The sequence below is a fragment of the Nymphaea colorata genome, chromosome 13 (assembly GCF_008831285.2).
Source record: "Nymphaea colorata isolate Beijing-Zhang1983 chromosome 13, ASM883128v2, whole genome shotgun sequence".
In the NCBI taxonomy this organism is placed as follows: Eukaryota; Viridiplantae; Streptophyta; class Magnoliopsida; order Nymphaeales; family Nymphaeaceae; genus Nymphaea; species Nymphaea colorata.
The window spans coordinates 8,013,961-8,026,996 of record NC_045150.1 but is presented as its reverse complement, the minus strand read 5'-3'; the positions used below and the strand labels follow the sequence as shown (position 1 = coordinate 8,026,996).

The following is a 13,036-nucleotide window of genomic DNA, read 5'->3' as shown; positions in this document are numbered from 1 at the left end:
AATGGCACGGAAAAAGAAAAGCGCCTGTAAAAGGGAAGAGGCGCCAGCAAAAGTTTGATTGATGCATCTTAATGCGGGAAGAGAAACAACGAATGTGAGCATACGTAAAAGAATGGCGAGACGCCTTTACTGGCATAAAAATGTGCCGGAAATGCTTCGGAGAAACGTTAAAAGAAGGTCCGCAGGATGAAAATCGTTTAAACTAGGTTCAGTTATGGAGAGTGTCTTTAATTTTGAGACTGAATCTCAGTGATGGTAATTTACTTGAAATTAGGTTCAACTTTATCCGAATGCCGCCCCTCCTGGACAGAGTTAACGACCCAGTTCGAGGAATTTTTTTTCAATTCTGTGAAGTTAACGTCAACAGTAACTTGTAATCCCAAATAGTGTAATCTACAGAAGGGGAGTTCAAAATATTTACGCTGGGACCTTATTCTCATCACTGATCAGAGTAAAGGGCTTGGAGAGTTGGAAAGTTTAGTGCTTATAAACAAGGAGTAACTATACTGCTATGTGTATAATTGTTGTTGGATGATTAAAAGTTAAAAATTTGTCACACACTCAATGACATGAGCAGCAGCCATGAACCATGATGCCGTAATGGTTCAATAATTCATCGAGCTTTTAGACAAACCATCCGGAGCATACAGTAAGCATAGAGTTCTAACTCTTATTTTGGCCGATTTCATGAAAATTTTCGTGCTCTACTCATGAAATTAATGGTTCGGGCCTCTGAACCTAGCAAGGGCATGGTTTATATTTCTCATGAAGGCTGTTCTAGAGGCTTCGCACCTTGCGGGTTAACCCTGTGCTCTTTTCGAAACGATCATTCCTCCCCGAGTTATTGGGGGGGGCCAACAGCCGAGGGATTGGGGGTGCAGCTGTCATCCTCAGCGACGGGGTGCCTCCACCTCTGGTCCGGTGTGACCCATCCTTTTCAACATGGCGGTGAGGCCTCCTCTCCTTCCCTCCCTGCTGCGAAACGAAAAGAAGATCACCCGTTCGCGAGGTAGTAGTGGCCCCTCTTTCTTATGCAATGGTTGTAGGCTTTGTAGTCGGCCGGCTTTGGGTGGAGCTACAAAGCGCCTGATTATGTGCGTGGTGCCGGTCCTGCAGGGTCGCTAAAAATGGCGGTCTCCCAGTCTCAGCAAGTGAAGACGATGAGCATTGACTATGTGGAGGAAGACGATGATTGGCTCGATTCGATCCGAGCTGAAATTAATTCGAAATCGATTCGTCCCATGGCGATTTACGCGGTCATGAGTTTATGGGTCGGTTCGAAAACGAAGGGTAAGAATAGTGATCGGGTTTAAATAGCAAAGATCCAGAGGTTAAAGGATAAAATAATGGCCGAAGATAGGTGAAGGCCCCATAGTGTTGAACTTGGGTGAATTTGAGTTTAGTTATATAGGATAGCTCCATGATAACTGAGTCACTGCACCATGGTTAATAAAAAATTTGTTACCGAAATGTTTGGTGTCTCGTGAAAAAAAAATTATCTCTATAAAATTTTAAATTTTTAAAGGACACCGATATGTAAATTACAAAGATCCGAAGTTTGAAGTTAAACACGAAGGTATTGTCATCGACCCAGGCTTGAATTTGAGGACCCAAACTTGTAATTTTTGGAGTATGGATTTGAAAATCTTATGTTCTTGGTATCAGATACAAGATTTGATTTAGATTTTGAACAATGAATCCATTTTGGGAAATTCGATTTCAGATGTGGACATTAAATTTGGAAGTAGATAAACTTAATTCAGGTTTTTGAAGTGGATCCAAATGGATTTGAAAGAGGATTTGTTTCGGCAAAGATCTAACTTGATCAGACCTGAAATTTGAAAAGGACTGATTTGGTCAAATTGAATTTGGATTTGATTTGTAAAGATTAGCTGGATCAGATATAAATCCAAATTTGATTTTTGAAGGAATCCAGATATAAAACATGGTTTGTTTGGTCACTAAATTTTTAAAACTTGTTTTATTGGATTTAGGGGATTGAACTTTGGATTTGGGAAATTGGTTGGTCTGCCATTAAATGGTCCAAAAAAATATGACGCAACAGTGCACCTGAACAATGTAACTACAGAGGCCCCGTGAAATTCTCCAATCCCCTACCCACAATTCGTGAGCGAGAGAAAGAGAGAGGTTACAATGAAATAAATCTTGAATATCGAATTGCACGTATAACAATGTGAACAATTGGTACTTTCACCAACATTTACAAATTTACGATGATATCAGCAGAGCTTATTACACTTTAAAGAATTATAAAAAAAATGGATCGAGGATTTCAGCTATCTGACACGGAGCAGGAGGATCAGCATAAAATATCGGCCTAAGTAAATCAGTGGAGATTAGTCTATCCAATTTCCCAATATCCAGCAGCTTTGATTTGATGCTTACAAATCGCCGCAGGGAAGTAGGGGCATGTTAATTAGCATATCTCTAGTTCATGAATCTCCGGCAGTTGGGCGATCTACAGAGACAGGGGACTTTACACTCATCACTATCAACCTCAAATTGATAGTCGTACCTGTTTATCAGAACAAAGAGGGAGATGAGTGACAAAACATAACCCATTAAACAGCAACAAGATAATCAACCTAGAACCAATTTCAAGAGAAAATCAAGTCAAATTTTGAAAATCCACCAAAACCAAACTAACAAATAAAAATATTGTCAAGTAGCTAGTAAATGAGGATAGCTGAACAATATAAGAAACAACAAGGAAACACATTCTGAGAATGCAGGGTTGGCATGGGAACAGGTGTTGGACGTGCCTACTTCCACCGACTAGGCCCATGAACCTAATTAGATCAGGAAACAGCACGCATTTGATTTTCCAGTCTACAATAGATGGATGTAGAACAAGATGGCCGAGGCTCGATACATTTGATATGAGACCAAAATTACAGAAAAGTGGAGCTCTTCCCAACAACAAAGACCTCGCAACCTTAAGAAACACTTTTACAGGAAAACAACCTGATAATCTAGCTTAACCAGAAGATGACAATTGTATTCCATCTAAACGACATGACAATCATTATAACTCCAATAATTAAGAGCAAGACATGCTTTATATTGAATGTGTGCATGGTCAATGACGGCTACAGTAATAAAGAATGATTTTGCCAGAAAGCAAATCACGCTCTAATGAAATGCTCTGAACATCTAATCATCTATTAGTCCAAAGCATTACACAAGACAGCATCAATTTAAGGACAGCCCTCCTGCTTTTTTTTTTTTAGTAACGGAAGAAACTACTCAGTATTTCTGCGAATTTTGCCAAGCCATGTCAGTGTGTACAATTCAGCAACTGTGTCCATGTGTGGATGTGTGTGCATGCATGTAGATGTATCTGTGTGCATGAACAGTGTGTGTGTGTGTGTGAAAGAGAGAGAGAGAGTACGTTAGTTCATCTCCAGCAAGAACATCAGTCTTGGCAATGAGAACTATTCTGCACTCCACACCACGAACAGTCATGATTCTTGCATAACAGTTTGGCATGCACTATCACAAGGAAAAATGAATGGCAATTAATTAATTGTTTGGTAAGATTCTCACAGATAAGAAAACTGACCAAATTATGTAAGCACTTGAAATGATAACAGAAAACATTTATAACGTACAGAATGATTGATAAGCCGTGCTATGTTCCCCTTTTCTGTAGCATCAATAACTACCTCTTCACTAATTTTGAACAGCTGCATAGGGAAATGCAGAAACAGATTAAAGGAAGAAAAGGTAAAGGACAAAAGAGATGCCAAAATGTGTTGTCCGGCACACAATCATTCGATTACATGAATGCTAGAGGATACAAGATGATTCAACAAACATCCATCCTCTCCTTACAATTATTAATAGTGATTCTGATGTGACACTTGGATATAAACCCACCCAAACATAACCTTTCCCCACATAATGAGGAAACATAAAAAAGCATTGTCATGCCCAGATCAGTAAAAGGAAGTGGCAGCATTTACATTTCACGAGGCTAAACAAGTTACATTTTGCATGTGGGGTCCAGCATGTTTCCCCACATCTATTATGGGAAAAGAAAAAATAAGGTACTTCTGCAAAGCAATGGCAAGGGAAGGAAGAGTAGTGAGATGATAACTTGAAATCTAAAAGTTCAGCCCAGGAGGGCAGACTAAGCATGACTTACATAGCAGCCCTTGCCCTCTGCCTGATAACGTGCCTCACGCAAGTCAGCAACACTGCGTCTAACCTGCTCACCTCGATATTCAAGTACCTGGTGATATTATGTAATACATTGTCAAAAAATCACGATAATCATCAAAAACCAAAATTTATCCTTCAGTAAAATATGAAAAAACGGCTGGTCTTGTTAAGTTTCTTCAATGAATGTGGTGAACAGAAAATAGAAGCTTCCTTTGTGTCAAGAAGTAATAAAGGAAAAGCATTTCAGAGATCACCTTTCAATATGCTTGGTGCAAAGAGTTAATAACAAAATAAACTCGTATTTATAAACAAGGAACTTACCATCTCTCCCTCTTTAATATTTCGCCGTGCAAAGAGACCCCAACCATGTATTCCAGATCTTCCAAAGCATACTCTTTTTTTCTCCGTTAACTAACACAGAGTAACCAAAAAAAATATTAGCAAAAATTAAAACAAAAAAGGTGAAATAACCTGCTAGAGTAGTGGTGATTCACCTGTAGATATGACAGGCGATCCTCAAAAGTGACAAAATATATAGGGTCCTTTTCCTCCTGTCCAGAAAGTAGGCATAATAGTAACTTTTTGGAATTGTTGGAAAAAAAAAATGACAAATATAAGTAATTAAAACCAGAAGATTACCGCAAATGAATTAAGGCCCTGAATTATCTCAATGGAGTGATGGTGAGCACCCATCAACCGATGAGCTATAGGACACCTTGCTACCTTCAGTACATACAAATGATCCAAGATCAGTAAGGCTCTCAGAAACAATATCAAATCAAAATTCCTTGCTATATTTGATGTTTTTTAGCACTTTTTCCAAATCTTTGGCATACCATTTCATGTCAGTTGATTCAACACAACACCATGTATTCCTGACTGACCCTGCAAACATTGGGTTCCGATATGCTGGTGTAGAACGTTGGATTGAACCACAGTTGAAGTTACGTGATTAGGAATTTGTTTTATATATCTACTACTAAGTTCTCTAAAGGAGTTGTGGCTTTTAAACAAATGATCCTCATACTTACCAAAAAAATCACTGTTCCCATCATTGAACTGAAACACATAATTTCATCAGAATCTATTAATAAATTCCTACTCTTCAGATAACTAAATCATCTCTAAAATTTGACAAGAAAACCAAGTCACAAGCTGCAAATACATTTGAAGCCAAAAATGACATGAACACTATGTCAGACATCATTAAAAGAAAATGCCTGAGGGATCCGTTCATCAATATGGACTTATACTAAAGCATATTTTGCGTACTTTATCTGATATTCATCTTTTTTGTTCCAAAGTATACTCAAGGTGCATCTTTATAGAGTTTAGGATTTTATAAGTATGCCTTGGGGGCTTTGTTTGATAGCCATTTAGATCTATGTATGACCTGCTAATCTCTTCCTCAAGCACATTCCGCTGCACAGCATTTGACACTGGTATTCATTTACTAAATTTACTGCATTGCATAAATTAATGCGTTGCGTGTATATAAATTTTCTCTTTTTCCAATTCTGATCTTTGCTAATGAAATTTTTAGTCCATTGCTTTTGTGTCTTCCCACATTGACGGCCTGAATGCATGTTTCTTGGCAGTGAGCTAGTGTGAGATGACACAGTAAATTAACTCTGGAAAAATAGGATAAATTTGTGATGTGAAAATTTTACAATCGATGCTATTATTAACATACCCTGTTTACAGTCTTTTCAAAGGTCTGACATTTTGCAGCAGATGATGACACTGGCAGTGGAGCTTGTGAACCTGCTCCTCTAGGAACTTCCATGTCCAATGACATTGTCTTTGAAAGAGTATGTTTCTCCTTGCCCTGGGTTCCTTTCATCGTGAACACCCCTTGAGGTGTCTTTATCACCAAAGCTGTGTCTGGATTTGGATCCCTGTGCAGTAGTTGTTAAGAGACGGTTCTTTGAAAAATATAGCAAATATCCTAATCAATAATACAAAAATTACCTGTGTGAGGCACAGTATGAAACCATCTTTGTAATCTGCCTGCCATTTTTCACAATGCAGTGTAACTGCAGTTCCAAAGGCAAAATTTACTAACAGTTAATAAGCTGCTAACAAATCCAAAAGTGTGCCAAAGATAGCCAGCCTTATACAGGACAGGTCTAATTGTCTTTTGGATGTTTATTTGAGAAAGTTATTCTTGAATGGTTATTAGTTTGAAAATTTGGAACGGGCAGTCTATTTATCATATCAAACAAGGAAGTACTGAATATGCAACTACACACCCACACACATGCAGAAAATATACATAAGTACATACCTATACATACTTAATGATACAAAAACTAGTCAACATTTTGAAAAAAATGTAATTAATTAAATGCCACAGAAGGAAACATGACACTAAAATCAATTGGAAGAAATATAGTGAACAGAGATAAAATAGAGAACCACTTAACCTTAAATTCATGAAATAATAGGTTGAAAATAGGGCATTAAAGCAAGATTCAGCCTACATATTAACAAATAACATTGCTTGGAAGAAGACAGAAAGGCAAGTTCAATAAACCAGCAGCATGTGTGCCTAAAAACCAATCTGCTTTGCAATCAGAAGATATTTCTAAGATAAACTTACCTCCATTCGGTAGCCTGCCCTTGATGCACACATTGCATGATATGGTGTGCAACACTTGCAACAGTGTGTACAAGAACCATGCATTTGCTTGCAGATGACACAGACCTAGAAAAAAAAAACAAATGAATTATGTGAAAACATAAAATATCTGCATCTCACTTTCCCAGAGAAGTTCAAGAATGAAATACACAACATCCTCAAGGCAGATATTAACATTTAACCTGAAGAAAGGATTTCATCGGGATTTTCAGTATTCCGACTGCAGGCTCCATGGCCTCATCGCTTGAAAAAGAAACCTCAGGAGAAAACCAAGCACATGTAACATGGGCCCAGAGTGGTTTGACATCTGACGGTTTCAAGGCACCACCTATTCAGAGAGGAAAACCATGTCAGTGTGATCCTAGCCACCTTCCAAAAGATCCTTTTCTTCCAAGGTTGAGGCAAAAAAAGTACTCAACAGCATTAAAAAATGAAAAATAATTGAAACAAGACAGATGTAACCCAGGTCATCTGAAGCAGTTATCTTTAAAGAAACAAATATGTAACCAAAATTTCAAATCTTGCAGCATATTGAGCAGGTTATCGATAACAAGAAACCATGCCTTTGACAGGACAGAGGCAACATTCCCGCTTGATATCAGGAGTCTCACATGCTCTGCAAACCCAAGCAGTAAAATCCTGCACATTTCTAGCTCCATAACATTCTTGATGAACAGCTATTTGGCATCTGAAAGGAACAAAAGTGCATAAAGTTGTAATATAAATGACTTTGGCAGGACAGAGAACATAAAAATGATGTATTTGTGCAATCAGGCCATGCTTATAACTCTATGCAAGAAACAAAATTTGTACCTGATGCAAATGATAATTTTATTGTAATCCCAATCTTCAATCCACCGGCATATGGCACATCTTTCAGTAGTCCAATTAACAAAAACTGGATCATATTTTTCTGTGATAGTCGAATATAACAGTGAGCAATAGTTGAGCTCTATACAAGCATCTGAGGATAATTACTGATAAACTATATTGAATAGTTCGAAGAGCAAGATCATTTACCCTGCAGGTAAGTTAGTAGACCTTTCTTGCTTAGACGCATAGAACTGCCATTTTCTGGATTTAAATAAAGAAGACCATGGGGATCATAAGCTGAAACCTGATCAATCTGCAAAAATTTGAATATGCATCACACAAGTGAGACAGTTGACTTCTAAAGCGATAAGCCAAGTAATACAAACTAGAAACAGTTGAATTTTAGTACAGACCCAAAGACTGAGTGGCATCAATGTGCTTTTCACTTTAACACTAGCTTTCCAATTTTTCTTTTTTGAACCTGTGTGTCGTTCCCAATCACTTAATGTCCTCTTGTTGTTCCCACAAGAACCACATCCACACATAACTCTGTCAGAGGATCCATATGAAGAATATAAGAACAAAATCTTCTAGTTGCCAAACAAGAAAATTAAACAACAATGTTGCACAGAAACAATTAAAACACAGAAAATTCAAAGCTCACAATTGGCACGAGTCCTCACACTATAAGTCAAAAATGTACTTGCGGGCATCTTCGATGGCCCAATTTAGGCTTACCTTAACTGGGTCATCTACTAAATTTCATATTTTGAGGTTCTATTAATAGCCAACCAGCAACGTAGTGGACACAAATCTTGGCATCGTCCACCTGGTCCTTTCTTATCCATTTAACTAGTAATAATAAGCTCAGGACATGCATGCTATTTTACTGTGAAAAAAGCCTCTAACCAAATCCTCTTCACAAGGCAGTAGCAATGAAAGAACATAGAACACATTGGTTACAATTCCAGAAGCATTCAAAATTGCAGATATGGCAATGATTTAATGCTAACCGTAGTGGTTAGTGGTGCATAGCACAAGATCCAGAAACTTCAAAAGAAACCAAACCAAGCAAGAAATAGAAACCAGAGGGCAAAATTGTATCTAGCTATTTTTAGTGAAGACAACATACAGGTGAAGTTTCGTAAAGTATATCCCTTCCACCCCTGTGCACACAACTTTGAGCTCATCTGGAACTGGATAATGCTGTGAACCATTTTGTGACCTGTTTCAACATTGACATGATGATCATAATAAGATTTTGAAGCCACATTGCCACCAACTCTGTAGCCATAACAATAATAATAATCAGACGACAAAAAGAACCTTAGTTCTTGCTGCCACTTTGCTGATATTTTGGTAACAGGATTTGACTTTTCTTTGCACTCTGGGCAGAAGTAATCAGCATCCTTCAAGTCCTTCAGCAAGGAAAAGAATAAGGATACTTCTTAACAGATTGAGATAGAGAAAGTCATTAACAAGAATATAGCACAAGGACCAGACCTTGAAACAATTGCTGCTAAGCTTTTCACATTCGGCATGTACCCAAACCTTACAACCATCGCATTGTACCTATCAAGAAAATAGGAACCAAAGCTAAATAAAAGCAATCATTCAAAATCAACAGTTCAACGGTAGTGAAGTCCCAAAAGGTCCAAAGCTATCTCAGTATGCTTTCTCTTCTCTTACCCAACTACCACCATCTGAATGATGCCAAATCTTCTTGCAGATGCCACAATACTGTTTAGATTTGAGTAACTGTGCAATGGCGATGAGAAATTAGTCCTAACAACAATCATTTATGTGCATGCAGTTTAAGCAGCCAATGGATCTTGAAGAGAAGAAACATTTGATACTTGAAAATTTGAAATTGCTACCTTAGAGCAGTGTTTGCATAACAGCACGCCTGAAGAGCTGCCTTTCTTTTTTTTGGAACTTTTAGAAGGAAGATTGCCACCACAGCTATGACAACATGGTCCTGGTTCCCGAGTTGGCAGCAGTTCCTGCAAAGAAATCACATCTCGTGGTTCAAAGGTGTGTCCACAAAGACACGGGCGTATACATCAAGATCAGCGACGAAATGAACTAATGAACAACCAGCAACAAGAGTAATAACAGAAAAGCTCATAATCCATTTCTATTGGACGAACCGACAAAGCATCGCAAACGCAAAGCAAGTACAGAAGGAAACAGATGCTAGCGTTTAACTGAAAACGTCAAAAAGCGTGTCAAAGAAGTGTGAACATCGAGACAAAGAGAAGCTCAGTTGCTTAAGCAACAACTTTCGGAAGTCAGTTTCACCCAGAAACGAGGGCTTCAACAAGCAAGAAGCAAGAAAGTGGCCAGCTCCATGAAAATGCATCTGGTTGTGGAAGCATACGCACCAACAAATTTGTCATGCAACTCTCAGAGCTGTCGCTGTCACACGTCTAAGCATGGATACAAGTACGTAGTTGGTGGAGAAATAGCATGCAATAATGCACAAAAAAAGACCAAAACATTTCCACGCATGAGAGGCGGTCCATAGTCGGTGTCTAAAACAAAGAGGAACGGCATGCACTAGAGAAAAAAAAAAGAAAGAAAAAGGTTTTCTGCAGATCTGCATGGAGCGACATAAGGGGCGACCAACAAGCCACGTATGCGACTTAACTGTGGAACCATGAGACAAGGCCATTGAATGTTCGGTTCCCGAAGCATCTATGCACCATTAAGGACTAAGCATCCAAAACCAGCTCCATCCAATTCAACTGGCAGTAGAATCTCCCTGACCTTATAGTTCAAGGTCATTCTCACAAAGTGTTGCCGATCCCACAGTCATCAACCAGACCATATAAACAAAAATGGAATAGCAGGAAAAACTTGCCTCGTCCTGTGAGTTGCTTTCCTGATCTTGGTTCGAGTCAGTAGCTTCCTGGGCTCCTCTAGAATTGGCAGAAAGGTATAACCCCTGCCCATCCTCGCTCACTCCATCACTCTGGGGATCGAAAAAACCATATTCTGCCAAGGACGCCTCCTCTATGGCTAGCCTAAAATCACTAGGCTTGCTCTTGAATAGCTGCGTCTGGCCTTGGAATCTACAAAATAAATTAGTAAATAAATAACAAACAAATATCAGCTAGGGAACACCCTTGCTAACCCTTAAGAAGCATATTTTCGTGCCAGTACCATAGATGGTTTACTAGTATCTTTTAATGGGAAAAAAATGAAATAGTAGAGCCCACAGAATTTTAACCACAGAAATTAAAAAAACAAATACCGGTCTAAGCAGTCCATAAAAGGGAACACCATCCCTTGTTTAACCCACGCATAATCCTGCCACCAGAAAACCGCGGAAATTTTTTAATATATATAATGTGCCCATAAATACTCGAAAACAAACGTGAGCAAACGACGAACTGTTGTTAGTACCCTTTCTCTGTCTTTCCCTGAATACCCGAAGAACATTACACACAGAGCTCCGGGAATGCACGAGTTCAGGACACTTTGTGGAGCTTGCAGCATCGGGTCGATCACGATTGCAGGCCAAGCCGGATACTTCTTAGCCGATTTCGCCCAAACAACGTCACCGAGAGCAAAATCCTCCAGCCTGTAAACAGAATGTCCATTCTTTACCTTGCCCACTGGGAAATTCCCCGCCTCGTCCATCACTATCGATCTCTCCTCTGCCAACCGATTGAAGAACTGCATCCTGTTCTGTGCTAGGGGCTCGATGAACCTCCTTAGCTTCTCAACTTTACTCTGGACGCTGCTCTTCTTCCGGTTCGAAGCTGTCCCTTCCTTTTCGGACGTGAAAGAACTAACAGAACTGGAGTTCCTCACCCATGTGTATTTTGGAACAACTTCGGGAATGCAATCTTCTGCAGATTCCACCGATTCTTGAGAACTATACCCTTTCATCTTCTCCTCCTTAGCAATTGCAGCGTCAAATTTTACGTCCTTCACAGTGGTTTTCTTCCAAGGATCGAGTATTGAATCCCTTAACCGAGACGGCAAAACAGGAACTCGGCCGCTTGACCTCCTCGTCGCTGGAACCTGCCTTACCTCTCCCGGTAGATCCCCATTCCCGATTCTCCGTGGATTCTTCACGGATTCCGGCTCTCCGGAGCAACAAGAAACTTCCGTGCAAAGAGAAGAGATGTCCTCCGGATCCTCACTTCGCCGACTTCCACCGTAGGCAGGCGAATAGACAACGCCATTCTTCAAAACCAAGCCAGCCGCAGCAACGTCGCCCAAGAGATCGAGGCGAGGGAAATTTCCCTTCCGTTTCTTCGCACTTGGGGAAAAATCCCCGTAAAAATCCTCTTCGCTACTGCAACGCTTCAGGGCGCCCATTGTGGGGGCAATCTCCTCCTGCATGAATACCCGATCACTAGAAAGAATAGCCAATCAGGAAACTAAAAAACCCTAATCCTTAAACTCCGAAAACTGGAAGCGCGGAAACCCCCAACTCTGCACGCGAATCTTAACCTCATCCCCTTCCGGATCCCCTTCCTTTTTCCTTTCCTCCACTGCTCGATCCACGCTAACGAAAACCCCACGCAGGAAAATCGTTCCGCTAAAAGAAAATTATCCCTCTAAGTCTTCCCACACGCAAGCCGCATTCAGTTGGCAGGAAAATAAATCGGGAACCGGAACTCGCCAGAAACGCCGCCTTCAGAAACGTCCCCGAATTCGACCCCAGTAATTCCTCGAACACCGCCGGAGAGCTTCCAAGAAGCACAATTCCGGTGCCCTCGGATTGTCGATAGAAAGAACCAGCGAGTTGGCCACGCGATAAGAATTTCCTCCAACTGCCTCTCTGATGTTGCAATGCCGATTTTATAAGAGAAATTAATTAATGTATTTTTTTTCCCTTCCCCGCTTTTTGGCTCCAATCCTCCCGCTCGAGGAGGACTCAATTTTTCCCCCGAAAAGAAAGTTACGCCGTCGACCCTGCTCCGGCCGCGATGTGACCAAATAGGCGTTTGACTAATATCGCCGGTCGGCCACCTTCCTGGTGAAGCCGCGGCGGCCTCCAGTCCGGCTAAAACTGAAAGAAGACGGTGCCGGACCTGCCGGCTGGTTTTCCCGCCTCCGGCTGGGTCCGTGGCGGTCACGGCCACACTTGTTTTTGTCCATCTTTTAAAAGCGTGACTTATGTGTCGAATCGACCTAACCAAACCATTTAAACTCTTTCGAGTTCTCGAAATCCACGAACCTTTGAGTGTCGAGTTCAGCCGTTTATTTTTCCATTGTGTTCTCCATCAACCGCCGGAGATGTATGACAACGGAAAGTAGTACAGTGCCGGACATCTTGAATCTCCCAACTTTTCCGACCGGCCGGCGCGATTGGTTCGCGCATTTCCGTTCCCACAAATCGTGCGGGCAAAGCAAAGGTAAGGTGGCACTTGGTTAAGG

At 40.5% G+C, this 13,036-nt stretch overlaps 1 protein-coding gene across 4 annotated transcripts; it reads right to left on the bottom strand.

Moving 5' to 3' along the window:
• Positions 1 to 2,149: 2,149 nt before the first annotated feature.
• LOC116266888 (histone-lysine N-methyltransferase ATX4) lies at positions 2,150 to 12,761 on the bottom strand. 4 transcript variants are annotated; one of them, XM_050081219.1, is made up of 24 exons: positions 12,107 to 12,761; positions 11,048 to 11,989; positions 10,896 to 10,951; positions 10,503 to 10,713; positions 9,517 to 9,642; positions 9,329 to 9,397; positions 9,143 to 9,211; positions 8,966 to 9,057; positions 8,772 to 8,864; positions 8,053 to 8,188; positions 7,847 to 7,952; positions 7,640 to 7,739; positions 7,390 to 7,514; positions 7,009 to 7,154; positions 6,788 to 6,892; positions 6,157 to 6,221; positions 5,879 to 6,083; positions 4,825 to 4,908; positions 4,680 to 4,736; positions 4,507 to 4,596; positions 4,169 to 4,255; positions 3,633 to 3,707; positions 3,413 to 3,513; positions 2,150 to 2,536 (listed from the first exon to the last, which is right to left on the bottom strand). In XM_050081219.1, the coding sequence occupies exons 2-24, from the start codon at positions 11,969 to 11,971 to the stop codon at positions 2,449 to 2,451; spliced, it is 3,210 nt and encodes a 1,069-aa protein (XP_049937176.1). In that variant the 5' UTR covers positions 11,972 to 11,989; positions 12,107 to 12,761; the 3' UTR covers positions 2,150 to 2,448. The 4 variants fall into 4 exon arrangements, with proteins under 4 accessions (XP_049937176.1, XP_049937177.1, XP_031504200.1 ...); XM_050081220.1 differs by having other exon boundaries at positions 12,279 to 12,761; XM_031648340.2 differs by having other exon boundaries at positions 8,966 to 9,048; positions 11,048 to 12,761.
• Between the last annotated feature and the right edge of the window lie 275 nt (positions 12,762 to 13,036).